The 27,296-nt window shown below is 39.2% G+C and overlaps 2 protein-coding genes across 6 annotated transcripts; both read right to left on the bottom strand.

Annotated features, from left to right (window-relative positions):
* Positions 1-241: 241 nt before the first annotated feature.
* LOC114291128 (pentatricopeptide repeat-containing protein At1g28690, mitochondrial) lies at positions 242-26,999 on the bottom strand. 5 transcript variants are annotated; one of them, XM_082886322.1, is made up of 8 exons: positions 26,764-26,999; positions 14,074-14,391; positions 7,939-9,648; positions 6,394-6,567; positions 4,527-4,648; positions 3,794-4,041; positions 2,990-3,107; positions 242-721 (listed from the first exon to the last, which is right to left on the bottom strand). In XM_082886322.1, the coding sequence occupies exons 3-4, from the start codon at positions 9,582-9,584 to the stop codon at positions 6,537-6,539; spliced, it is 1,677 nt and encodes a 558-aa protein (XP_082742448.1). In that variant the 5' UTR covers positions 9,585-9,648; positions 14,074-14,391; positions 26,764-26,999; the 3' UTR covers positions 242-721; positions 2,990-3,107; positions 3,794-4,041; positions 4,527-4,648; positions 6,394-6,536. The 5 variants fall into 5 exon arrangements, with proteins under 5 accessions (XP_082742448.1, XP_082742449.1, XP_082742450.1 ...); XM_082886323.1 differs by lacking the exon at positions 3,794-4,041 and having other exon boundaries at positions 14,074-14,174; XM_082886324.1 differs by lacking the exon at positions 3,794-4,041 and having other exon boundaries at positions 242-716.
* On the bottom strand, positions 584-5,610 carry LOC114294559 (malate dehydrogenase 1, mitochondrial). The gene is made up of 3 exons (XM_082888856.1): positions 5,437-5,610; positions 2,990-3,163; positions 584-721 (listed from the first exon to the last, which is right to left on the bottom strand). Exons 1-3 carry the CDS (start codon positions 5,608-5,610, stop codon positions 584-586), a joined length of 486 nt encoding a protein of 161 aa, XP_082744982.1.
* Positions 27,000-27,296: the final 297 nt, after the last annotated feature.

A 27,296-nucleotide genomic window follows, 5' to 3' on the forward strand; every position in this document is an offset into this window, starting at 1 on the left:
TGAATACATTCTAAAACTTAAGCTTTGATGTAAGTTTAAACAACCAACTACTCTACTCGGCTCGGTTACAACCCAAATTTTGATGCAATAACACTACAATATCGAACCTCTTAATGTATATGCAAGATTTCAAAATCCTCCAGGGAACTACAAGCATAAATATCCCTGGCCTCTACTCAAATATACCAACCCCAAAAAAAGGTCCTATTTCATCAAAATAAAAGGAATATCACAAAGCTGCTTAAAGAAAATCAATAACTGCCATTTCACATCCCATTCAAATCAAGACTCCCAATGTTTGTTGGGCACAACAAAATACAGAATTTGAAAGTAAAGATTAACAAACCTAGATGAGGGTAATAATTTAATTTAATTTAAAGAACAGAAACAAGCCACTGAAACTTATTAATGAGACCTCAAGAATCAATAGCACCCCGTTCCAGCAAAAGTCAGCCTGTGCAGCATCTCAACCCAGAAAGGCAAATCACTTGACTAGTGTATAAATTCCCTATTACAGCAGCAAAATTGTGACAGTTTCGGTGAGAAAGAATCGACCTCAAGAACAGCATGATGTTTCTCCACCCTATTGGTTGGCAAACTTAATTCCCTTCTCTATTGAAGTTTTGAGCTCTGGCATCAAACTTTCAAGACCTTGTTTCTCATAATCTGATAGTGGACCCAGTCCAAGGACTTCCTCCACACCATTCTTTCCGAGCCTTACCTGTTGCATTAAAATGTAGCAACCAGTTCAGGAAATTTATCAAAACATAAACACATCTAAATCTTGAATATAAGCATACGATTAATTTATGATGAAGTGTGATAGAGGAAGCAGGAACTTACAAGAAAAGACTTCATACATTTACTGAAAAGACTAACAAATATGCTATGAGTACCAATCATTCTTAGTTTCCCAAAAACAATATTCAATCTTCTCAATCACATTGAGGCTCACCTCCAAATCATCTAAAACGCATCTTCCACACATTGTTTTGAGACAAGCCAGCGCAGCCTAGCCTGTCAAGTAGTTAAACCTCAAGACCATGACCAAGCTGACTTGGGTTAACCGCTATAAAATTTCAGTGTATATAATATAACACTGGAAGGTTAGTGACCTTATGAATTTCCATCATCAGGAAAGGAGAACTCACAAGCATGTGCTGGGATCTAAGGTTTTTCCATATTGGCATTACCCTTATCCGCATTTGTACCTGCACACCCATACTTCCTAGCCTAGCAGCTTCCTTGAATGTGCCCTCGTATTATTCCTCAATCAATACCAACTCCACTTAAAATTTTATATTTAATGTGCAAGTTGGCTTCTATAGCAACTAAAAAAACTAATGTAAACATCAACACAATAGCTAATACGAAAGGGTTGTACACTCGTATCTAGTGTGTACAAGATTCCTGCTTACAGCAGGGTTAGAACCCAATTTTTTGTGGAGAGGTTTGATTCCTGCGACTTGAACCCACACCACAAAGCTGGGGACAGATGGAACTTTCCATCTCGCCATGCCACAACCTCTACATCAATAGCTAATATAAGATCCTAAATACTACTAACTTGATCTGGAAATTGCCTAATGTATTTGGGCTCAAAATTTTTTGAATGATGATTCACTAGTAATTTAATCACACTAATCAAATGGGAATATTCTGATCATTAAAAAAAGTTAGGGATTTAATCACAGATTCACATCAGAAGAAAATTTTCAACTAAAGCATGATGCTATATGCCATTTATTTATTACCAATGCACATTTACTGTAGTATAGCATCACAAAGAGGCAAATGATTTAAGGCTTGAGTAAAAGATGGGATAGTAGCAGGGGGTCATTGGTTCAGTGATTAAAACTTATCCTATCAACCTTCAAGTTGGGATTCGAACCAGAGAGCAGTAACTTTGTGCAAAATAGTGTCAAAGGTTAGGTATGTATCCAATCTACCTCTCCCAGACCCCCATCCAATAGGAAGTAAATTGGGTACTAAAAGGTGGGAACGGTCGGCAAAAGCTTGGAGACTTAAGCATATTGTAAATCCCTAGCATGTTCCCAAAGGAGCAACATTAGCAACCACTTAGGAAAGCAACGTTAGTGGCCACCCTTAAGTGAGGGAATTAACCATGGCAAGCGTTAAGAAAGAAAAAACAAAAGTTTAAGTATTGAAACACCACCTGTAGAGGCCAGAGAGAAGGGGAGGAACTAATAACAAGAACCTACCAGTTAGTTAGGTCAAACCACCCACCCGCACACACAAAAAAAAGGTGCACATTATTTCGCATGATTATTAAATAATATTAAAGAAAATGACAGAATGGACAGAAAGAAGGAAGAAACCATTCTTGATGGGCACAGAACTCCCAATCCAAAAAACTTGAATAAAACATAAATAAAAGAACAAGCAACTGCTCAAACAAATAAAAACTGAAGATGCAAACGGGACACCAAATTTACATTATAAACCTACATGAGACTAGTTTATAAAAATGTATCTCAAACAATCCAGAAAATATATCTTTGATAAAATTTGCATCAAAGAAATCCAAATTTACTAGTGTTCTTTGTACACAACTTAGGTCATCATATGGAGTAAGATTTTTTTCTTTTTAACTAATCATATGGAGTCAGATAAAACACCTTATAAATTACCATGCATAAAACTAAGTATATAGAATTAAATCAATTCAGAAAGCACGAGAGTGCAACAAACTGTTCGCATTGAAAGCATATTAATAACACCTTTTGTAATACAATATAAAAAATACGATATATCTAAAAATAAAAAAATACGATATATCTAAAAAAATGTTCGCATTGCAAGCATATCAATAACCCCTTTTGTGTATTCTCAAAAAAAAAAAAATACCTTCTGTAATACAATATAAAAAATACAATATATCTAAAAAAGGTTCCCATGTTACACATCAACATACATGAATAATATATATCCTCATGGTTTTACAAATAGAAAGGTTCAACCCAATCACCTTAGAGGCAAGGAAAGGTAACTCTGTGATGGTTGACTGCACAAAAGAGCATTCAACGACATTTGGAACTCCATTAAACCCCTTCAAGCAGGCATCAGCAAAGATTGCCCCAGCATATCTGTGAAAGACATGACACCTTAGTCTATGAGCAAATGCAATTGATACTGTCAACAACTTCATGAGAGAGATACCACACACACAGACACAGCACAAATGTGAAAAAAGAATAGTCCAACTCAAGAACAATGCTTAGTAACAAGAACACATGGCAGGGTAACACAAACAAACTAATTTATATACATATACAAACCTATGTTGCACGGACACGGACACGAACACGGACGCGGACACGCAAAAACGTAAATTTTCAAAAAATAAGGGGCGCGACACGCTGGGGACACGTTTAATATATATAATTAATTTTATTTATTATATGTCTAAAAAAAAATTATTAATTTTTATACAATTATAATAATAATAAAATCAATAAACATATTTTTTTTAAAAAAATTAACAAAAAATGAGTGTTTTTAAATAAAAACAATTTATTTTATGAATTTTAGGTTTAATAAAAATAAAGATAAAAATAAAAAAAAGAAAAAAGAAAAAAAAGAGTGAAGGAAATAAAAGAGGAGAGAGAGAGAGAAACGTGTGAAATAAAAAAAGAAGGGAAAGTGAATCAGCAAAAGGGGAGGAAAAGAGAGAGAGAGAGAGAACAGGAGAAGTCGAAGAAGAACAGGGAGGAGAAGAAGAAGAAGATGGAGACAGAGAGGACGAGGCGAAGAAATTGAGACAGAAGAATACCTCAGCTTCTTCATTGATCAGAACAGGTTAGGCTTCTCTCTTCTCCTCCCTCTATCTCTTTCTCTGTCTGTCTCCTCTCATCTCCTCCCTCGATCTCTGTCTTCTCTCGTTCCTCGATCTCTTTCGCTGTCTCCTATTCTCCCTCGATCTCTTTCTCTCTCTCTCTATTTCAGTTAGGGTTAGGGCTTCGATTCGATCCACCTCAGGCGTGTCCGGAAAGCGTCACAGCGTGTCCATGGCGTCTCCCACTGCAAAAATTCAAAAACAAAAAGAGGACACGTTAGAGAGAGTGTCGGACACGTGTCCACCGCATGTCCGACGCGTGTCCGTGTCCGACACTCGTACGCAGGCCTAGGGAACGTGTCGGTGCTTCATATAATTTAATTTCATATTATGCAGAAAGGTTTTAATAAGGGTAAGACAATAGCATCAACAGCCAAGTTTTAGCCTCCAAAGTTGGAGACACTCTTTGACTTTATTTACTTTCCATACAAGTCTGCAAGACTAACAATTATTCAATTTGCAACAATTTAAGCTACAGCAAACAGGTCATAAGTCACCCAACTTCATAAAGCATCACTCCATGTATCCATGGCATGAATAGTTTATGTCTTTAAGATCCATAAACATCCAAATACTTCAAAATTAAAACAAAGATATATACACCAAGAAGACCTGAACAAAAGAAATATAAAAATCCATTTAGAAAGAATGGAGCTTTATCTAAACTTACGCCACTGACAATGTTGCAGATCCCTTTCCAGCTTTTGCTTCCACAACTTCAGTTCCTCCATCTTGTGTTCACTTAGTAAGAGCCTTAATATCTTCATCTGACACATTGGCTTTTGGTGTCGCCTACGAATATTATTCACCAAAACAAAGAAGTAAATTCAAAATTCTAGAACTATAAGCTAGAAAGTTGACAAAAGAAACCAATCTCATCTCCTTCATATCACAATCAGAAGTCAACTAAAAGAGACAAAAAGGAAAAACATAGATCATTTTAAGTCAATGGCATACATTCCAACAAGGTGACTCATCTTCTTTACTGTATCCATCAATGTGGTTGCCAAGAAAAAACAATTAATGGAAAAAAGGTCAAATTTTAAATCTTATTTATACAATTGTAGTATTCAGGAGGAAAGGGGGAGAGCTTAACAGAGCCAAATAGCCATGTTGGGCCAGGTTTAGAGAAGGCTTGCTTCCGTTCTTTGCATCCCTAATAGTGAAAATAAATAAATTCTCAATCCAGTGTATTTTTTTTTAGGGCTGGGGGAAGATGAGGCCAGAGAATAAGTGTGCTCAAACTATCGGATGAAAATGTTTTATGAAAGTGAATGTAGTTAATTAAGTAAATTGTTGAAAATTTGGTGTTCAACACAGAAGCATGATTTCTCAAAAAGTGGCATTCCTAAAATTGGAAGACAAATAAATAGATATGAAACTTCATATCTCAAAGAAGCGTACAAATGATTATTGACCAAGTTGTCATAAAATTGTGAAGGGAGCATGATAGTAGGTTTTCTGATACCATCTTTTGATATCCATCTGTATCCCAAAAAATAGCATTCATATTATTATTTGTATTTCTAGATTTTCAAGGCAACCAAACAAAGTTCAAACAGAGGAAGAACTAAAAGAACCTCAGAAATGAATATACCCGCTACCGGGACCTTCACCTTCCCGGCATAAAAGGTCTTAGCCCTAACAACATCAAGCATAGTCACACCAAATAGCTTCTTCTCATCATAAGTCCCAGCCTTCTTAAATACATCAGCTGCAATCGGAACTGTCGAATTCACCGGATTGCTTATCATATTCACCAGAGCTTAATTCCATTCAAAAAGGCATAAAGGATTAAAAATTAAATTATACCCAACATGGCAGTTAGTACATATACATAAATGTATTGAGTCATGTGTGCAGGGACGGAGTAAGTGAAGAACCAGGAGGACGTGCCCCTCCTGAACTTTTGTGAAATTACAGTTTTAATGTTTTCAATTTTATCTTTCTAAATTATATATATACCCTTTAAAATGTTTCTTGTTCTTCTTCCAACAAAATCAACCCACCATAATTAGAATATTGACAAAGATTGACTCCTTATATGTAGATTTTAATTTTAGGAGAAATTACAATTTACTGGAGTTTTCACAAAATAATTACATATTAAAGAAAAAAATTAAGACTTAAATTATTAAAATTTATATAGTCTACCACTGATTGAATTTTTTTTTTTTTTTTTTTTTTTTTCTTTTAAGAAACTTCAACCGAATTGAAATTTTCCCTTAAGATGGTTTTAAGTTTAAAAATAATGATATATTTTTTTTCACCAAACTAAACTTTGTGTTCCAAACCGACCTGACCTAATTTGTCTTAGAATTGCCCCCTCATCTAAAATCCTAACTCTACCGCTACATGTGTATATATATTATTACACTAATGCCTGTTTCCATCAAGAAAATGATAAAAAAGGAAAAGAATTTTAGCTATCCCCAACAGAGTCGTGACGAATATCTACCTCCATAACAATATTTCAAATAGAAGCGTCAATTAGGTAATGATGTACATATACAAGAAAGAAAGAGAGAGTGACTCACATTAGGGCAGTACTTGGCGAAGGCAGAGCAGAGAGACTTGACAATGCCGGCATTGATGTTGAAGAGATCATGACGAGTCATTCCGCGCTTTCTCGGAACACCAACCGGTATGATCACCAAATCAGCTCCATCCAAGACCTGCCCTAGCTGTTCCTCTCCCATGAACCCCGCAACCTATCAAAAAAACCACAGCAAAACCCTAACAATTCACACACACATACATTAATACAAAACCCTAACAATTCACACACTCATACACCCACTTATACATGAATACAAAACCCTAACAATTCACACATATATAAATACATAAGAATGTACGTAAATTAGAGAGAGGAGAGGCGACTTGGGCGCGGGTGTTGATGTGGATAACGTCGGCAGCGATGCCGGGGGTTCTGGCGATGTCATAGAGAGAGAGGGAGGAGACGAGGGGGTTGAGCTTCATGAGGAGGGCGAGGGGTTGGCTGATGCCGCTGGCGGCGCCGAGGACGGCGACCTTGTGATCGGGGTTGGAGTCGGAGGAGAAGGATCGGCGAAGGAGGTGGGTTGAAGATGGAGAGGATAAAGAAGAAGAAGAAGCTCTTCTGAGAGTTGTTGCTACAGATCTCAACATCAGCCTTCATTTTCACTGTTAGAGAGAGAGAACCATTTCATGACGAGAAAGGGAGCCTTGATCAACCCTAGCGCTAGCTCCACTATTATTGTCACACACAAGCAACATGGGCATATGCATGTCAACATTAACCTACAACCACATTCAAATTCACAAGCCAACCCCTTATGATCAGTTACACATACATACATATAGTTTACATTTGTATTCTGTAATATACTGTAAGAGAGAGTGAGAGAGACAAACCCGATAATCCAGATAATGACTCCGATGAGTGAGAGGAGAAGAGCCAAGAAGGCAAACGGTAGCCCCAAGAGAAAACCCAAAGGCCTGCATTCACATTCCTCACTGCAGCAACAACAGCATATAGCTATTCTTCTTCATCTTCTCCTTTCTTCTTGGGTTTGTGAGTCTTTTTGTTATTTGTTTTGTGTATAGTTTATAATCAACAATATTTGACGGAGATTACAAGTACCCACCAATATAATAAAACAAAACAAATAGAAATATGTTGTCTTTTAGGTCTTTGTCACCACAACCAACAATATAGAAACTGTTGACCCACCCACCAATGCCATCTTTCCATGTCACACACTCCTACTTCCACCATGACTAACCAACATTCCTTTTTTTTTGTTTTGGGTAATGAACAAAAGGAAATTTATTATCATTAGTCTCCATAACCCACTCCCCTAGGTTTAGAATGAGGAGAGGTCAAGTTTTGTTACAGAGTTATAAAGACTTTGGAATTATCAACCATATTAAGCCACAGTGATGTAGATTGTTAAGGCTAACCAAGCTATGAGAGTAATGCTAAAAGATGAGAATTTAAATAAGAAACTCTTTGACACTCAATTAATCTTAACAATGATAGTATTGTATAACAATATTAGAAGAGGCTTTACCTCCCAGTTGCTAACATGTTTACTCACATCTTTTGTCCAACATGGAAGCCTTCTAAACCACCATCAGTCCCAACCCAACTGAAACCAGTATCTTTGGATACCCCCCTGACCTTCATTAATTCCCTGAGTTCACTTACACTATCCCATTTCCCAGCAGCTGCCAAAGTATTGGATAGCGCAATGTATGCCCCTGGACGGCCATCATGACTCAACTTGAAAATTTCATTGGAAACTATACTCGCCATTTCTACATCATCATGTAGTCTACAAGCGCTAAGCAAAGCCGCCCAAACATCAGAATTAGGCTTCTCAGGCATTGCTATTACAAACTCCCATGCCTGATTTAAACTTCCAGCGCGCCCCAAGAGGTCAACCATGCAAGCATAATGTTCCATCTTTGGTTTCATCAAGTAATCTCTCTCCATGCTATCAAAGATTTCTTGGCCTTTGGCAACTAAGCCAGCATGCCCACAAGCCGACAAAGCACCAAGGAACGTAACATAATTAGGTTCAGTGCATCGATCTCTTTGCATTCTGAAAAAGAGCTCAAGTGCTTCCTCTGGATTTCCATTCTTTCCATATCCATCAATCATGGAAGTCCATGAAAATACATTCCTTTCAGGCATGCAGTCAAAAACCCTTCTTGCATCCTCAATTCTTCCACATTTTGCGTACATGTCTACAAGAGCACTTCCCATTTTTATGTCCGTGAAGAGTTCAGTCTTCATAATTTGAGCCTGGACTTGTTGACCAATTTCAAAAGCTGACAATACGGAGCAAGCCCCAATAATGCTTGCAAAAGTCGATATTGTAGGCCTAAAATCCAACCTTAGCATGTCAATAAAAACCTCAAGTGCCTTCTTAGCTGTTTCCAATGATTTGCTATAACCTTCAATCATCGCATTATAAACTACCACATCTTTTTCTAGTGTTTTCTTGAAAATATACTCAGCATCTTCAACACAACCTTGATTCATGTAACCCGAAATCATTGACGTTGAACAAATCACATTCCTTTCTAACATCATATCGAAGACTTTCCTCGCATAATCTACTCTCCCACTCTTAACGTATGCATCAACAAGAGCAGTGTAAAGAACTTCATCACCCTCCACATCGGATTTCACCACCTGGGCATGGACTTGCTTTCCCAAACTACTCGAAACCGATGAAACACTCTCACAAGTAGAAGCCTTCAATATCATCGAAAACGTGAACCCATCAGGCTTTTCATTCAAAAAAACCAATCCCTTAACCAAATTCAGAGATTCTAACACCTGCCTATTCTTTATGTAACCCGAAATCATATAATTATAAGCAGAGAGAGTTGGGTTAGGCAATTCATCAAACACTTGGCGTGCATAGGCAAGACAACTAGATTTAATGTGTAGAATGAGGAGTTTGATGGAGATATTGGTGTTGGGCTTGAACCCAGTTTTGAGAATGTGGGTGTGGATCTTTTGGCCATGGGAAGGGGAGTCTGAGTTGATGAAGTGTTGCAGAGCAGAGGAAAGAGAAGAGGCAGTTGGTGGGCACAAAAGGTCGTTGGTCTCTGATGGCGGGAAAGTGTGATTGAGTGGGACCAGTGCTTTGGAGATATGGGTTGATGAGAAAATGGACGGTCTGATTGAGGGTAATCTGCCATTTTTCATCTTCCCATTTGATCTGATCATATGTCACTCTCTCCGACTTTGTGCAATCAACAATGGTGGGTCGACTCGACTTTGATGTTATAGTCTGCAAGGGAGAAGAACAACATACGACGCCGTTTATTAAAACCACTATTACAACATTCACAAAGGAACCTCTTACCATTTCGGGCTTAATTCGTCAGACAATTGGGCCCATTTAAATGGCAAACAAAGGTGGTTTAGGAAAACTACGAAAAATGGTTAAATTTTGTAGGCTGCTATTAGCATCTATTTAAATTTTTTTGAATTCCCATTTATTTGAACCCTCAATCTAAAATCTAAATTTTAATAAAATTTCTTTAGACACTCCACTTAATACTAAATTTACTCATATTCATAATATTATCACACCCAACGGCACACTCACCTAATTTTGCGCACCCTCTCTCCTTCTCTTTTTGGTGACCGTCATCTCCTATTAAAAACAAGGGTCCAGCTTGTCTCAAGTTGAGATCAAGACTGGACCCATCTAGTCCGGCCCATGGGGCCCATTTTTGGGTCCGTTTTGATAATCTGAACCGTTCGATGTGTAGAACTCGTCGAGTACTATATGCCTATAAAAAATCGCGTTGATTGGATATTAATAGCTATGTGATCAAATCAGTTTTGTATAAAAAAAAAATGGACGGTGAAAAAATTAACGGTTGATAAAAAACTATTTTGTTCACATAGCTATCGATATCCGATCAACGTGATTTTTTACAGGCATATAGTACTCGACGAGTTCTACACATTGAACGGTTCGGATTATCAAAACGAGACCCGTGGTAGGCCCTCACGGGCCCAACAGCACAGTCCAGTCCGATCTTGGACTGGACCAAAGCCACTGCCTAAAAAGAACACCGACGGTCATTGCATCAATAAATACTAGCTGACACAAGTGACTCTCATTCATTATTTCTTAGGGTAAATTACACTTACCTCCCCTGAGGTTTAGCATAATTACAGGTACCTCCCTTTTATAATATTCTGAATAGTTTTCTTTCCCAAAAAATAAAAGCTTATAAAAAAAAGAACAAATACTCAAGGGATCTAAACTCAAAGAAAAAATCTTATATGAATTTTTTTTTCTTTATAATTTTTTAAAAAAATTTATTTCATTACATCAGCATGTAAAATAAAAAATATATATATATATATATAAATAGTGGTTGCATTTATTTTTATAATCATTTTATTTAATATTTTTTATTTTGTTAATGTGTTGTCTAAAAAATGTGTTTAAAAAATAAATAAAATCAGTAGTTCAAAAATAATTTTTGTTTATGACATAATTTTTATTTTTATAATCATTTCATTTAATACTTAATTATAAATAATTTTATTTAGTTAGCTGTAAAATATTGTCTAAAAAAATGCCTCTAAATCATTTTTGTTTATGGCACAATTTTTATTTTTCTAATCGTTTTATTTAATAATTAATTGTAAATAATTTTTTTTAGTTAGCTGTAAAGTGTTGTTTAAAAAAATGCCTCCAAAATAATTTTTGTTTATGGCACAATTTTTTTTTAATAATTGTGAATATTTTTTATTCAGTTAATTCAGGTATTGCTCAAAAATAATTTGTAAACATTTAAAATCAATTATTCTTAAAGTCATTAATTATTGAAATAAAATGTAAAAAACTCATTTTATAGTGATTTGAAAATATGAGATTTGGAGAATTTATTTGACAATGGGATTGGATTATGCATTGGTGGTTATCAATAACCCTACCAATGAATTGTTGAGGAGAAAAAGTGTAGAAAGAGTTTCTATAAAGAGAGATAGTATAGAAAAACATATAATAAAAAAAATAGAATATATATGTTGCCACTTAGATTTAAAAGTTAAATATATATATATATATATATATATAGGATCATATGGCCCAGTTATGACATTTGTGATATTTGATTATGACTTATTGTGTTAGTTATGACTTAATATGGTATTAGTTATGACTTATTGTAATGTTGGTTATCATCTATTGTAATTATTATTTTGGTTATGATCCAAAAAGTCTTAATTATACTTTATGTGATATTAATTATGACTTTTGTTTTTAATTATGACTGAAAAAGATTTAGTTATGAACACCACAAATGTCATAAGTTGCATATAGTATACTATTTTGAGAATATGTATTATAACATGATTCATATATATACTAGATATTTATATGTGCCTATATAGATATGTATGTGTTTATATATGTAGATATATATGTGTATGAGCATATATACATAGGAGCATAAATATATAGATATGTATGTGTTTATATATATATATATATATATGCAGGGGAGGTAACTGTAATTTATTTTAATATGTTAAGTAGTTGAAGAGTAGTATTGGAATTTGTAGAATAATTATAGATGACATCAGCAGAATCTATTTGATTTTGGACGGATGGGTAACAGAAGGGGGAATCTGACTATTATTTTCAAAAGCAAAGGAGGTCAGTGTAATTTTTGAAACCACAAGGAGGTATCTGTAATTAAGGCAAATCTCAGGGGAGGTAAACGTAATTTACCCTTAATAATGTATATGTATATATATAATATAATTAGATGTAGGAAAAGAATACTAAAAGTCTGTGGAACTAATTCAGTTAGAATGTTAACTCCTTGTGACATTTTCAAATTTTTTTTACTGGTTTTGGGGTGGAAAGAACTTTTGATTGGATCAACATTATCAACTTTTAGTTAATTTGGAGAATTTTGAATTCTGATTTGTTTTTATGTGCACAGTTAAAATCAAATGTAAGAATCAGATGCTATATAGTTTAGATCTTACTTCTGTATAGATTTTTACTTTTCAATTGCATAAATATAGATTTTTACACTCATTGTTTATATATATAGAAATAAGAAAAATTATTTAGTGTGTTAAGGATTTAAATGATTCTCAATTTTTTTGTCTATTTGAAATGTGATTGGGTATCTACGGATATCCGCCGGGGGAGGCGGGATTGAATTCAATTTATAAATTTATTAGAAATGATTAATGTTTGATATTTCTTAATTAGAGATCTTTTATTTATTTTTTTTAAAGATCTGATCTGTGATCATCTTCATTAAGCAAAAATAATTAGGAGTATCATATATTACTAAACCCTAATTAGAGGGGGCAATTTATGCCTTGGGAACCTTAGATGATGAGGAACATGTTAGTATGATGCTTATGTGGTTATGCATTTCATAACCAGAGAACAAAAAATTGTAATTTTTATCATAAAACGATATAATTTTTCCTGCCATAAAAGTATAACTTTGTGCTTACTACAAAAAGTGTAACTTTTACCACAAAATGACATAATTTCGCAATTGGTAACTTTAGGTCCTGTTTGATTAATAAGATTAATAGTGAGAAAATTAACAATTAGTAGTCACTCTATGCTTAGATTGGTACTTTCATAATTACCAGTAGAGGTGCTTGTGGGTCGAGATTGAGCGGGTTGTGTGTTATCTGTTACTTGACCAAATGGAGTTCAGGTAGAGAAAATTTCACCTGTAGCCGACCATCGATTGTTTGGAAATCAACCAATGGGGTTGGATCGATTCACGGCGGATGCGGATCAAATTAGCATACTAAACAAATTCTATGTTATAAAAAAATTCTAACTGAACAACGAGAGGAGAAGGGATTATGCTTTTTTTGAAAGCGAAAAACGTCTCTTTTAAATTTAAATACTTCATTTATTGAATAAATAAATAATATGTATATATACATATATATCAATACTTATGAATAATTTCTAATTCCATATAGTTGGGCCGGGTTTCGCGAATTGACCCATGTATATTCATCACTCAACCAAACTTGACATGTTTTAAATTGCTAAACTCGCATTCGGCTGTCCGTTGCATCGAAACATCCCATTTGAAATCAAGTTAGTTCGGATTTAATAGGTCAATTAAATGTTTGTCCAACCTTAAGGAGTTGAGAATTAGGGGTGTGCGTGGTGTCGGTCGGTGTAGTTTAGGAAAAAAATAAAAACCGTACGGCGGGTGGCAGATTGATGAAAATGGCATTAGAATTTGCTATTTTTCTTATCAAAAACCGGCGGTTCGGGCAGATTGGTGATTTATAAAAATATACTTCAAATTACATAACTTAAATGAAAGAGTAAAAAGATCTAATTTATAAATTAACTAAAATAGTCAAAATTAAAATATTCATCTAATATAACATTAGAACATACAATATTCAAGGATAAGAATGAAGTCTACCCCCAAATATGTAATTCCTAAATCCAGGAAATGGATAGAGGGTTGCATTTCTATGTCTACCCCACTGATTTCATTCATTATTCTTTCTGAAGTTCTATTGTGAAACGTATTATATATTAAAATCTTGCTTCGTGTGCAGAAACACTTGATGAAAAGGTATAACAATATATAAAAATGTGTATACATATATATATATGCAGAACTTCAAAGAAAAGGAAACACCAAATAAAGATGAAGAGATATGGAACCGAGCATACCCAAGAATTGTGCAGCTGTCGGTGAAGAAGTAAAGAGGAGCATCAGGCATAAATATCAAATTCTTTAAAAATGGTATGCATCCGAATACCATCGATAAAACCTGAAACAAAGTCATGCATACCAAACTTTAATCATTTCATGTGAGGCCCTTCCATGTGCTCTGTCACACTGGCTATGAAGAATAGATAGAAATCAAGAAACTAGCCACATGAAGAAGCTTGACCAGAGAGTGAGTGAAACTGATGCCAATGCATATGTCCATAGCAAAATAATAGAACATTCACTCTCCCCCACTCCAAATAATTGGGTCATTGTGCCTGCCAATTTCAACATGGGGAATGTTTTTTGATGTAACATATACTAAACAAATAGAGAAAGGAGTAGTGGTTTCTATTTGGTTGTGTTTTTGTTTTCTTTGTTTTTGTTTTTTTGTGTTTTTCAAAACATAAACAATGAAAAATTCGAAAATACCCATCGTTTTTATTTTTTGTGCCCATTTTCGAAAATTCAATAAACTTTTTGGTGTTTCTTAAAACGTAGGTTGCTTTTAGAAAATTTTCTTCAAAAAAACAACTTACCAAACAAGTTTTGGAAACTGTGGGAACATATTTCTTAAATGACAACACATGGCCAAAGTGGCACTGAAGTGCCAGCCAAGATGCCACGTGTCTTGGTCATGGGGCCGAGGTGATCTCGGTTAGGCCGAGATTATCTGCAGAGATACCAGAATCCGAGATGATCGGATAAGGGACAAGAGTCCTACAATGGGAGAGGACCTCAGACTAGATAAAGGTAAAGCTCTTAAGGAGTTTATCTTTATCTATTGGAGAGTCCAGGATAAGCATTAAGCCAGAGTCCGTTGAAGCTAGGCTTCTATAGGGATCAAGTCGGTGTTGGCTATAAAAGTAAGGTACCCTCGTGGGTCTAAGGTACGCTTTTTGTATTTTGGCTTGTGAGTTAAGCACAATTGGTTATCTTTGAGTGATATTGATTACTAACTTAATCGTCGGAGTGCCCCCAAGTGGAAGAACCACCGCCGAAGTCTTTTCTTTCTGTGACAGGTCATTCGGGCCTAATCCATTCTGCTGGTGTTCTCCAGCTGAGTACCTGTTTGGCAGTGTGGTCGGAAAACAGCACACGCAATTTGACGCCGTCTGTGGGAAAGAAAGGAGAATAGATAGCCAACAACGGACAGAAAGAAAAGGTTGGGGACGACATCCCTACTGGGAGTGGTAAACACATTGACCCTAACGTCGATGAGGATAACTGCAATGAAGAAACTCGAGATTAGAACCCCGGAGAGAAGGACGTCGGCCAGTAGGAAGACGTACCAAAGAAAGCAGACCGAGGCGAGTATTATAACGAGAACGACCTCCAAATATGGAAAGATAGATTCCTGCAGAGGGACGGAGAGATGAAGGGAATGGCGAACAAATTGGCGGACCTGCAATCGGTCGTCAATTTCATGTTGCAGAACAACGTCATGTAGCTACCGTTTTCGCTACAAGACACGCCGATTCCAGCGGCCAAGAACAATGCCCAGAAAGAGGGGCAGAAAACAGTCCCTACAGTCCCCCAGCACACCAGGACCAAGGAATACTCTCACCGGCCTTCAAGGGAGGTCAGGCAAGGAGAGTCAATGAGGAAGATTCTTGGAGGACGCATCGTACCAAAGAAGCTGACCCAAAAGAATATCGGCATGTTCAAGGGAAGGAACTCTGTTTCGACGCAACTAATGGAGAGAGATCCAAGAGGACTCATAACGACACTGGGAGTAGCACACCAAAAAGGCTGAAATCCGTTGATAGCCGAGCTCTTGAACGGACCAAGGAGGATCTGAGAGATTACCTCCAGAGAAAGCGACAAGATGCCGAGGTAACCTCTTCGGTCAAGCCTAGAACGCCGTTCTCGGTGGAGTTGGACAAATTTGAGGCCCCGAAAAGGTTCCACATACTGAGGTTCCAGATATACGACGGTAAGTCTGACCCTAACTTTCACGTCAGCTTGTACCTAAACTCAATGGCACTGTACACCGGGAACAAGCCGTTGCTCTGCAAAGTGTTTCCCTCATCCTTTGGGAAAATTGCATCAGACTGGTTTCACAAGTTGCCAAAAGGAACTGTGAAAAGCTGGAAAGGCCTGGCCGAGATGTTCGTGGCCAGGTTTGTGACGAACAAACTACAGTCATTGAGGGTGGACTCCTCTAAGAATTGGCAAGGATAAAAGCCTTAGGGCCTATGCCAAAAGGTATTACGAGGTGTTCAACGAAATACCAGGGTGCAACCAAGAGGTGGCGATCGTATCTTTTAAGAACGGGCTGAAAGATGATTGTCTGCTTCGAAAATCACTGACAAAGACACTACCAAAAAGTATGGAGGAACTTATGGCTAGGATAGAAAAGTATGCCAGGGCCGAGGAGGACAAGCCGGGGACGAAGGCGTCAAAACAAGAGAAGAGAAATAGCTCGCCAAAGCGAGGCCGAGGTAATGGTGGATACAATAAGCAAGAAACAGGATTGAGGGTTGCATAGGCAGTCACAACCGTATTGGGAATTTCGATCTACAAAGTCTTGGAAAGAATCTGGAATCAGCCCTATTATAGAGCACTAGAAAAGCTTCCTGGTGAATTTATGGGAAGAAGTCTGGGGAAACACTGTGCCTACCACAATAAGGATGGGCATCTAACTCAAGAGTGCAAAGCCCTAAAGGCACATCTGGAAGACCTAGAAAGACAGGGTCATTTAAGAGACCTGGTAGATAAGACCAGGACAAGGGAAGAGCAAGCGAGACTGCCTCAGGCACCAGTAGCACCACCCCCGCCAGCACCACAACCACAGGCAAGCGGACCTTGAGTGATCAATGTGATTCACTCGAAGGTGAATGAGAACGAGATACGGGGGGAAACTTAGAAGGTAAAACACCTGCAACATGTGTATCAAGTCCGGCAGAAGAGACTTAGGGCAGATGAGTGCCAGGGACCAGTGGTGTCCTTTACTGAAGATGACCTAGAGATGGTGCAGCATCCACACAACGGTACCTTGGTAATATCCCTCCAGATTGGAGAGTGCCAGGTAAAGCGAATTTTGATCGACCAGGACAGCTCTTGTGACTTCATGTATGTCAGGTGTTACAAGGAGCTTAGCCTTCACCAAGATAATCTGGAACAATCTAATGGTCCAATGATCGGGTTCAATGGAACGCCAACGTGGCTCCTGCGAGCAGTAAGTTTGGAGTTGCAGGCTGGCACCAAGAAGGTAAAAACTAAGTTCACAATAATTGACACTTCCTCTCCTTACAATGCTATCTTGGGAAGGCCATGACTGCATACAATGGGGGCTTTCCCTCAACATTGCACCAGCTGTTACGATTCCCAATAGAGCATGGAATTGAGGAGGTCAGAGGGGATCAGGTGCAGGCAAAGAATTGCTCTATGGCAGCAATGAAATCCACCTGCAACATACGAGAGACAGAAGCAGCAGAGATTGAAGATAAGGATGGGGAGGTCCTTGACGACATCGGCAAAGAACCAGTCGAGAAAAATGAGGAAGCCCTGAAGAAGATCTTAGTCTAGCAAGGGGATGAAGAGCGTTTTTTCCTCCTCGGCTCAGGCTTGGCTGAGGAAGAGAAAAAGGAATTAGAAGCATTCTTGAGAGCAAACCTTGAGGTGTTTGCCTGGACACCGTACGAGATGCCTGGCATTGACCTCCAGGTCACTTGCCATAAACTGAATGTAGACAAGTCGGCTAAACATGTCATCCAGCGAGCAAGGAGGCCGACGTTGATGCATGTTGAGGTAGTAGAAGAGGAAGTGGATAAACTTCTGGAGGCCAGAGCCATTCGAGAGGTAAACTACCCGATATAGTTATCAAACACGGTTGTTGTGAAGAAAAAGAATGGGAAGTGGAGGGTCTGTGTGGACTTCACCAGCCTAAATAAGACTTGTTCCAAAGACAGTTTCTCACTACCCAAGATTCAATAATTGGTGGATGCCACTTCAGGACATGGAAGGATGAGCTTCTTAGACGCTTACAGCGGGTACCATCAGATAGTCATGTACCCCCCCAGATGAGGAGAAAACTGCATTTATCACCCTAAAAGGGTTGTATTGCTACAGAGTGATGCCTTTTGGGTTGAAAAATGCAGGAGCAACTTATCAAAGATTGGTGACTAAGATGTTCAAACATCTAATAGGCAAAACAGTGGAGGTATACATTGATGACATGATCGTAAAGATCAAGGAACCTGAAGATCATCTGGCCGACCTAAAGACAGTCTTTGACATTTTAAAGACATTTCGACTCCGACCCAATGCATCAAAGTGCGCATTTGGAGTTAGGTCGGGGAAGTTTCTGGGGTACCTGGTTACCAGAAAGGGCTTTGAGGCAAGCCCGGATCAAATAAGGCCATTCTGGAGTTAGAGAGCCCAACGTCAGCAAAACAAGTGCAGATGCTGACTAGAAGGGCTGCAGCCCTAAATAGATTCATAAGTAGAAGTTCTGATAAATGCAAACCTTTCTTCAGTTTAGTAAAGAAAGCCACAGACTTCTTATGGACAGAGGAGTACGAAGTTGCCTTGGCCGACTTGAAGAAATACTTGACCACAGCTCCAGTTCTCTCAAATCGAATACCTGGAGATGAGCTGTTCTTATACTTGGCGGTCTCAAAGCATGCAGTAAGTGCAGTAATAATCAGGGAAGATAAGGGAGAATAGAGGGCAGTTTACTACGTAAGTAAAACCCTAGCAGATGCAGAGACCAAATATCTACCTTTGGAAAAGCTAACACTAGCTTTGGTAATGGCCTCCAAGAAGCTGAACCATTACTTTCAAGCCCACAAGATTGTGGTGTTAACTGAGCATCCTCTAAAGTCCCTGTTGCAGCAAGGAGATCTGATAGGTAGGATAGCCAGATGGGCAGTGGTGTTAGGGCAATATGACCTGAAATTCAGACCCAGAACAACAATCAAAGGCCAAGTTTTGGCCGACTTTGTGGCTGAGTTCACACCAGGCGCCATCATACATCGGGCTCTGTTAAGCCGAGGTGCACGATGTCCAGGTGAACAAAGAGAAACCCAGCTAGGGATAGCAGAATAGAGGAAAAAAGAAAAACTCAGGCCCTGCTTTATTTACGTCGGCGACTCCTTCCATCTGTTTGTTGATGGAAGTTCAAACCGACAAAGAGCGAGGGCAGGAGTAGTGCTAGTATCACCGAATGGGCAGATGCTGGAACAATCCATTCATTTGGGGTTTAAGGCCTCAAACAACGAAGCAGAGTATGAAGCATTGATAGCAGGATTAAAGTTAGCAGTAGCAATGGAAACCAATAAGGTAATGGTCTTTTGTGACTCCCAGCTTATCGTTAACCAGGCAACAGGCAAATATGCAGCCCGAGATGAAAGGATGATGGCCTATGTAAAGGAGGTGGGCAAACTGATGGCATTGTTCCAAAATTGCCGACTACAGCAAGTCAGCCAAGATGATAACGGCCATGCCGATGCCTTAGCCAACATGGCTAGTGCAATGAAACCAAAAGAGGCAAGGATAATAATGGTTGACTACTTGTCAGGTCCAAGTGTAGAACCACTGAACACAAAGTATGAAGTAATGTGTGTGGAGATGGGACCAAGCTGGATGGATACAATAATAGTATTCCTTAAAGAGGAAAACTGCCAGATGATCATAAAGAAGCACACAAGATCAGACTGAAGTCGACAAGATTCAATCTGACAACAGAATGGCATCTCTATAGAAGATCTTTTACTGGACCCCTTTTGAGGTGTGTGCATCCTTCACAAGTTGAAGACTTCTTGTATGAGATACATGAAGGAATATGTGGAAGCCACACTAGGACCAGGTCACTTGCTCATAGGGCCATTACTCAGGGATACTAGTGGCCCTATATGCAGAAAGATACTGAAGCTTATGTCAGAAAGTGTGAGAAGTGTTAGAGGTTTGCACCTTTGATACACCAACCAGTAGCAGATTTAAACCTAGTATCCAGTACTTAGCCATTTGCCCAATCGGGCATGGATCTTGTTGGACAACTGCCTCAGGCAACTGGGCAAAGAAAGTTCCTGTTAGTAGCAACAGATTACTTCACCAGGTAGGTGGAAGCTGAACGCCTTGCAAAGATTCGAGATGTTGATATGAAAAACTTCATATGGAAGAACATCATCACTAGGTTTGGGATCCCAAGGGCAATAATAGTAGACAATGGTACGCAGTTTATCAGTAAGCTAATCAAGAGTTTCTATGCAAAGTACAAGATCAAGAACTACTATTTCACTCCAAGCTTCCCTCAAAACAATGGACAGGCAGAAGCATCCAACAAAACTATATTGGATGTGATTAAGAAGAGGCCGGAAGTAGCAAAGGGAAAATGGGTGGATGAGTTGCACAGTGTACTCTGGGCATATCGGACTACGCCGAGAAGATCAACTGGAGAATCCTCATTTGCTATGGCTTATGGCACAGAGGCAGTAATCCCATTAGAGGTCAACATCCCAAGGGTCAGAGCCCAGGGAGTGGAGAATGGGACTAATTATGCATTTTTAGCCCGAGACTTAGATCTATTAGAAGAAAGAAAGGAGAAGGCAGTAATTCAGCTGGGGGCATACCAGCAACAGCTTGCCAAGGCTTACAACAAAAAAGTCAACCCACGAGAGTTTCAAGTTGGGGACCTCGTCCTGAGAAAGGTCGTCGGCAACAAGAAGGATCCCAGAAAGGGCAAGCTTGGCCCAAACTGGAAGGGACCTTATAGAATCATCTCGGTCCTAGGCAATGGGCCATATCGGCTTGAAGACAGTGAAGGCAAAGAATTACCAAGACCCTGAAATACTTGCAACCTGAAGTTCTTCTATCATTAAGATTTCATTTTGTTTCTTTCTTTAAAATCTTTTGTTATTAGCCGAAGTAACTAATAAAATTTTAGCTCGATTTTTTATTTCAAACTTGTGTAAAACGATTGACCAGTCACTTAGCGATGTTTCTGATTGAAACATGACGAATAACTTAGACTTGTTATATGGCAGAGTTGAATTATACTTGCATATAATAGAGTTGAACTAAGTTGGCGATATTTCTAATTGAAACATGACGAATAACTTAGACTTATTATATGGCAGAGTTGAATTATACTTGCATATAATAGAGTTGAACTAAGTTGGCGATGTTTCTGATTGAAACATGATGAATAACTTAGACTTATTATATGGCAGAGTTGAATTATACTTGCATATAATCAAGTTGAACTAAGTTGAATTAACCTATATTTGCTATGTCGACAGAATAAAAACTTTGAATGACACTAAATACATATCAGTTAGATTAACAGAGACCGAGGTTGATAACCTCGACCAGTCTCTATTTGAATCTGATCTCGGCGACAAGATCATAGGTACATACTTAATGTGAACATAAGTGAAACTTAAGTTCACATTAGGGGGCAGAGAGTTGGAGAATAATGCTTGGAAGTTGGAATTTACAAGCTAAAGTTGGTTTAACACTTGTTGAAATTTTAAGAAAAATTTACAAGTTGAAGTTAAACTGAGGTCATGTTGAAAGAAAATTGTTTAACACTTGTTGAAATTTTAAGAAAAATTTATAAGTTGAAGTTAAGCCGAGGTCATGTTAAAAGAAAATTGGTTTAACACTTGTTGAAATTTTAAAAACAATTTACAAGTTGAAGTTAAGCCAAGGTTATGTTGAAAGAAGTATCTACGTACTTGCCGAGATTATCATGTTGCTAAAACTTAGAAAATAATGGAAGACAGAAATCTTGATAACTGAAAGTGAAGTGGCATGTTTTAGATAAACACTTGTGAAAACTTTCTTACAATGTTTTTCAAGTATTAAGCCATGGCCGAGATAAACAATCAACAGTTATACCCGAAGTATTTTACCCCAAGGAAATTGCACAGTTAAGGTCCACCTTGAAAACATGCAAATTATTCTAAGTATGGAAGCAGAGAAGAAGTTGTACTTGCATTAAAAGAGGAAAAATAGCACTTTGGCCTATAAAAAGACTACTTGTTCAGATTACAAAATGGCACATTGGCCAAATGCAAAGCTAACATTGTTTAAAGACAAAGTATTACAGCTAAGAAGGAAACAGAAAAAATACAAGAAAAGCATAAATATCCTAAGTACTAGGATTAGCTTCGTCGGCTGGAGGCGTTGCACTTTTGTCAACCTCTACCTCAGTATCAATCTGGCGAAGTGTATCATCAACGCTTTTGTTGGCAGCCTCGACCTCGGCCTCAGAGGTGGTCTTCTGGACCTTGTCTCCCTCATCCTGAGTTAAGTCCAAGACTTGCTCATTCAGAGTTGGGGACTTGGCCCCAGCAGCTTTGACCTTCTCAGACTTGTCGGCCTCGGCATCTTCCTCGGACTCAGCCTCGTCCTCGGATTGGCTTGGAGTGGGGGGGAATGGCAGGACGAGGAGACTGTTATCTCGAAGAGTTGAGTCCTCGGGGACAGCCAACTCCTTTAAGGCAATCATCCAACCAAGGGTGAAACCCTTGTTGCATGCCTGTTTCACTTGCTTCTTGTATTCCTCGCGGACGTCGGCTGCCCCATCGGCATATGCCTTCTCGTCCGCCGCTTTGATCTCGGCGTCCTTTGTGGTCAAGGCAGCTAGGAGCTCGGCTTGGGATTCGACAATTTTTGCTTCGGCCTCTTTCTTTTCAGCTTTAAGGACCTCAACAATGGCCTCAGCAGCGTCTGCCCTCTCCTCGACCTCGTTTTGGGCTTGTTTGGCTGCCTTAGCTTGATCTATCAAAGTCTTCATCTTGGCCCCGGCCTTATTGATGGTCTTGAGCAAGCCAGCAGCCTCTTTCGTCTTACAGATCAACTCTTTCTTAATATCAAAGGCCTGCATCGTGAAGGAGTGGGCGTGCTGGATCGCCTAGAAAAAAAGGAAAAAACAAAGTTAGTAAAACTCTCTAAGTATGGAAGAAGCAGAAAGTACCAAGTATTAGGGACTTACTTGTACGGAGTGCTGCAACTGCAGAGCGAAATTTTCGTATTCGCTGACCTCGACATTGCGTTCAAGGTCTTTTGGAAGGAGCAAGGCAGTAGAGAGGGCAACGCCGACTTCGATGTCAGTCGCGCGGTCGCCGACTCTGACTAGCTTGTCCTCGATGGTAATTGGAGGGGCCCAGGGGGCCTCGAACTTCAAGGACCCCGAGGTTGCAGCAGACTTTGACCTCGGCTTCTTTGACCGAGTGAATTCAGAGAGAGCAACCTCTGTGGGCCTCTTTTCGGCAGCAGAAGTACTTTTTTCTACCTCAGCCATTTTTGAGATTGGCAAGGTGTCCTCAAAGTCGATCTGAGTCACCATTGCCTTGGCTTGGGCTTTCTTCAGACTCTTTGGTTTCGGCTTAGGTTGAGACTAAAAAGATTGAACTGTAACGACATTGGGGATATCGGCAAGAAGGTCTTCGGCAACGGCCTTTTGTCGCCCCAATTCATCGGAGAAGATGGCAACGGTAACCTTAGTGCCAAGGCGGATTGTTGGTAGAGCTGTTGGTGGATTTGTTGGGTCGAAAGACGACCCTCAGCACTTCGACGTCTTCGGCTTCGAGTCTTGTCTGCTGGTGCGAGCAGTGGAGCTCGAAGTCGGCGTTGCCGTTGAGAAGGTGGAATCAATTGTGGAGCTGAAGTAGATGGTTGTTCTGCTAGAGTAGAGGTTGATCCCTGATCAAGCCGAGGTGATGAAGTTGTAGCGGGAGTTGTAGCAGAGGGAGGAGACTTGCTCTTCTTCGGGACGTTAGGCAAAATGGACTTGTAGGTTGAGATATAGTTGAGCAGCAGGGGGGATTTCTGCTGGTCAACTGGCAAACCCAACAGCCTCTTGAAATCCTTGTTAGGATAGAAGGATTTGCGAAAGTCCTTGGGTGGTTGAGGAAGAACTGCAAAATAAAACAAACAAAGGTTAAAGCATACAAAAACATCAAAGTAAGAAACACTTGAAAGCAAGTAAAGGTGACACTTGGCTCTTACCATCTCCCTCTCTAAAAACTGTTCGGCTTAGGAGATAGAGGTGAAGGTCATTATCTGGTGGGAACTCCCAGTTACTCGAGACAATAAAGTAATTGTCTCCAGCACCCTTGTTGGAGTCTGAGAGGTCAGTGACAAGTTTGTATTATGTGGATCTCGGCTTAAGATAATAGATATAGCCCTGTTCTAACTTCAGGCCGCACATGGTGTAACAGTATTGGATGTCGGCAAGAATAACCCTAGCGTTCTCTTTTTTGGCTAAGGCAATTATACCATTGATGACTCGGTAAGAGTTAATGGCAAGCTGCATTGGGTTTAATTTGTAGTAGTGAAAGACTTCTCGAAAAAGGATGTTAAGAGAGAACCTAAGTCCACACTCTATGAAGGCTACCACTGGGAAGGGCATGGAGTCGTCTTTGGGCATGATGGAGTCCTCCTCCCGAACCAACCTAAGATGAACATCGGCAGGGATGGCAAACTCCTGCCTAAAGTATTCTAACTTAGTTGGGGTGTTTACCTTCCACCTGAACATACCCATGACGTCGGCTAAGTAGAGAGGGTGTTGGATTTCAGAAGGAAGTGGTTTATTAAGGTTTGAGGGACCTCGGCAAAACCTAAATGTATGCTGGGGCAGGAGTTTTGAGGATCTAAGGGGAATTTGTTTCAACTTTTCCTAAAATTTGTGAGTTCTACAACAAATCCCAAAACCTAAAACTATGCAAACAAGAATTGAAGGCAGAAATCTGGAGAACACAATAAGAAAACGAAAACAAGAACATGATTCAGAATCAAGAATAGTGATGAACCATCAAGAACACTGTGACAAAATGTGTACAAGGGTGCGATGCCAAGATTAGTGGCAAAAATAAATAAGTATGTGAGTAGTGTGTGTATACGCAGAAGGAGATTTGACAGAAGCAAAATCATGAGACAAGCATGCCCAAATACATGATAGAATTCAACGCACAAATTAATAATCAAGAACGTGAACAGGTTAACAATGGAAGCAAATAAAGCAGTGGAGTTTTTTAAATAAAACAAGGAATTGAAACAATGGGGAATACTGACTTACCAAAGAAATGGAGGCCGGTGTAAAGAACGCCGGGGTAAGATGGTGGCAGTGAGCGGAAAAGAGCAGCAAATGCTTCGCCGGAGGAAGTAAACGGAGTGGTTGTAGGAAGCTTTGAGAAAATGACAATGGTGGTTTAGAGAGAGAAAAGCTTGAAGCACAGAGAGGAATCAAAAAATGTGAAGTGAAAAGACGAAGAGAGAGGGAAGTAATTTTGTCAAAACGCGAAAAGGCGGCAAATCGCAATTAGTGTGCCTAGGACGACGTGCTTGTCAGACGGCGCACGCAAATGCGATGCGACTTAATGGCGCGTGTCCGATACGGTTCAATGGGGAAGAGACGGGTGGCAAAAACGGTTGAATTACTGTGCATGACAGCTCATATGCGTGTAAAAACTCTTGGAGCTCTTGATTTAATGAAGCAAAGAGCTCAGCTAAGGGAACGATGTCGGTTAAAGAACTTGGAAAAACTTGGTCCTTGGTTCTAAGGCATTGATGAAAACAGACTACAAGTCTTAGTCATGTGGAGCCGATTAATGATGACCTCGGTAACAAATGATAGAGCAAGTTTAGCCGACGTGCTATGGGTTCAAATGATATAGGTTCCATCACCTCAGGATGCCGATGTAATAGAACCTAAGGTGCAGTTGTGGAGACATATTTCTTGAATGACAACACATGGCCAAGGTGGCACCAAAGTGCCAGCCAAGGTGCCACGTGTCTTGGTCATGGCGCCGAGGTGATCTCGGTTAGGCCGAGATTATCTGCGGAGATACCAGAATCCGAGATGATCGGATAAGGGATAAGAGTCCTAGAATGGGGGAGGACCTCAAACTGGATAAGGATAAAACTCCTAAGGAGTTTATCTTTATCTATTGGAGAGTCCAGGACAAACATTGAGCCAGAGTCTACTGAAGCTAGGCTTCTACAGGGATCAGGTCAGTGTTGGCTATAAAAGTAAGGCACCCTCGTGGATCTAAAGTACGCTTTTTGTATTCTGGCTTGTGAGTTAAGCACAATTGGTTATCTTTAAGAGATATTGATTACTGACTTGATCGTCAGAGTGCCCCCGGGTAGAAGAACCGCCATTGGAGTCTTTTTTTTCTGTGACAGGTCGTTCGGGCGTAATCTATTCTGCCGGTGTTATCCATCTGAGTACCTGTTTGGCAGTGTGATCGGAAAACAGCACACACAGAAACGAAAACACAACCAAACAATTATAAATCTCTATTTTTATTCTTTTCAAAAGCACACTTGCGATTCTTTTTTTCTGAAATCAGTTTTGGGGGAAAAAAACTTCTAAAAGTAACCCACTTTTTAGAAAACTCAAAAAGCTGCTTTGATATTTTCAAAAACAAATTTCGCACAAATGAAAACAACTGGTGTTTTTGAACTCGTCATTATTTTGTTTCCGAAAACTCCAAAAACAAAAACAAAAAATGAGAACACAACCAAATAGGTTTTTAACACAGATTCACCATTGGTAGTAACACAAACAGAAAGAAGTTCAGGGATAAAAAAGCAATGAATGGCAGAAAGCAAAGGCAATAGTTGCATAATATAACTCGGTCGACAAAATCAAGCTAACAAAAATTGACTATTCAAAAACATTATAATTATCATACCTATGTTAATGGCTGGTGGAAGTGCAAACTGTATTAGAAGAATGAATGGCTGGTGGACGGTGAGGAGACCAGCGGTGGTGAGCAGAGAACAACAACGGCGAGTGAAGAGCAGCGGCAATCGGCGATGATGTTTGGGTGTTTAGGGGTGAATGAGAGCAGCGGCGAATCGGCGATGATGTTTGGGCGTGAATGGGATGAGATGTTTTGGGTGTGTTTAATTGAGGAATTATTGTGTGAGAGAGTATATTTACATTTGCTGCCATGTGTTTTGTATTGTATATGTAGCAGCAGGCTTTGAAATATTGATATCCGGGTCGGGTCGGTTACTTATGCGGGTTGGCAATTTTCAAACGTCACCCACACCGACCCGCCACTCTTGGAAGTGCCACCCGCCCAACCTGCTCGTCAGAGTTGGAAAATGTGCAGTTCAGAAAACCTAAGAACTATCAGAAATTGAGAAGGCCAAGCTGAACCAAAAAATAATAATCAGTACATAAACAAGTTAGTTTACTGGCTTGAATTAAGTTACAAGT

Source organism: Camellia sinensis, chromosome 9, assembly GCF_055761805.1.
Source record: "Camellia sinensis isolate YWXY chromosome 9, ASM5576180v1, whole genome shotgun sequence".
NCBI lineage: Eukaryota > Viridiplantae > Streptophyta > Magnoliopsida > Ericales > Theaceae > Camellia > Camellia sinensis.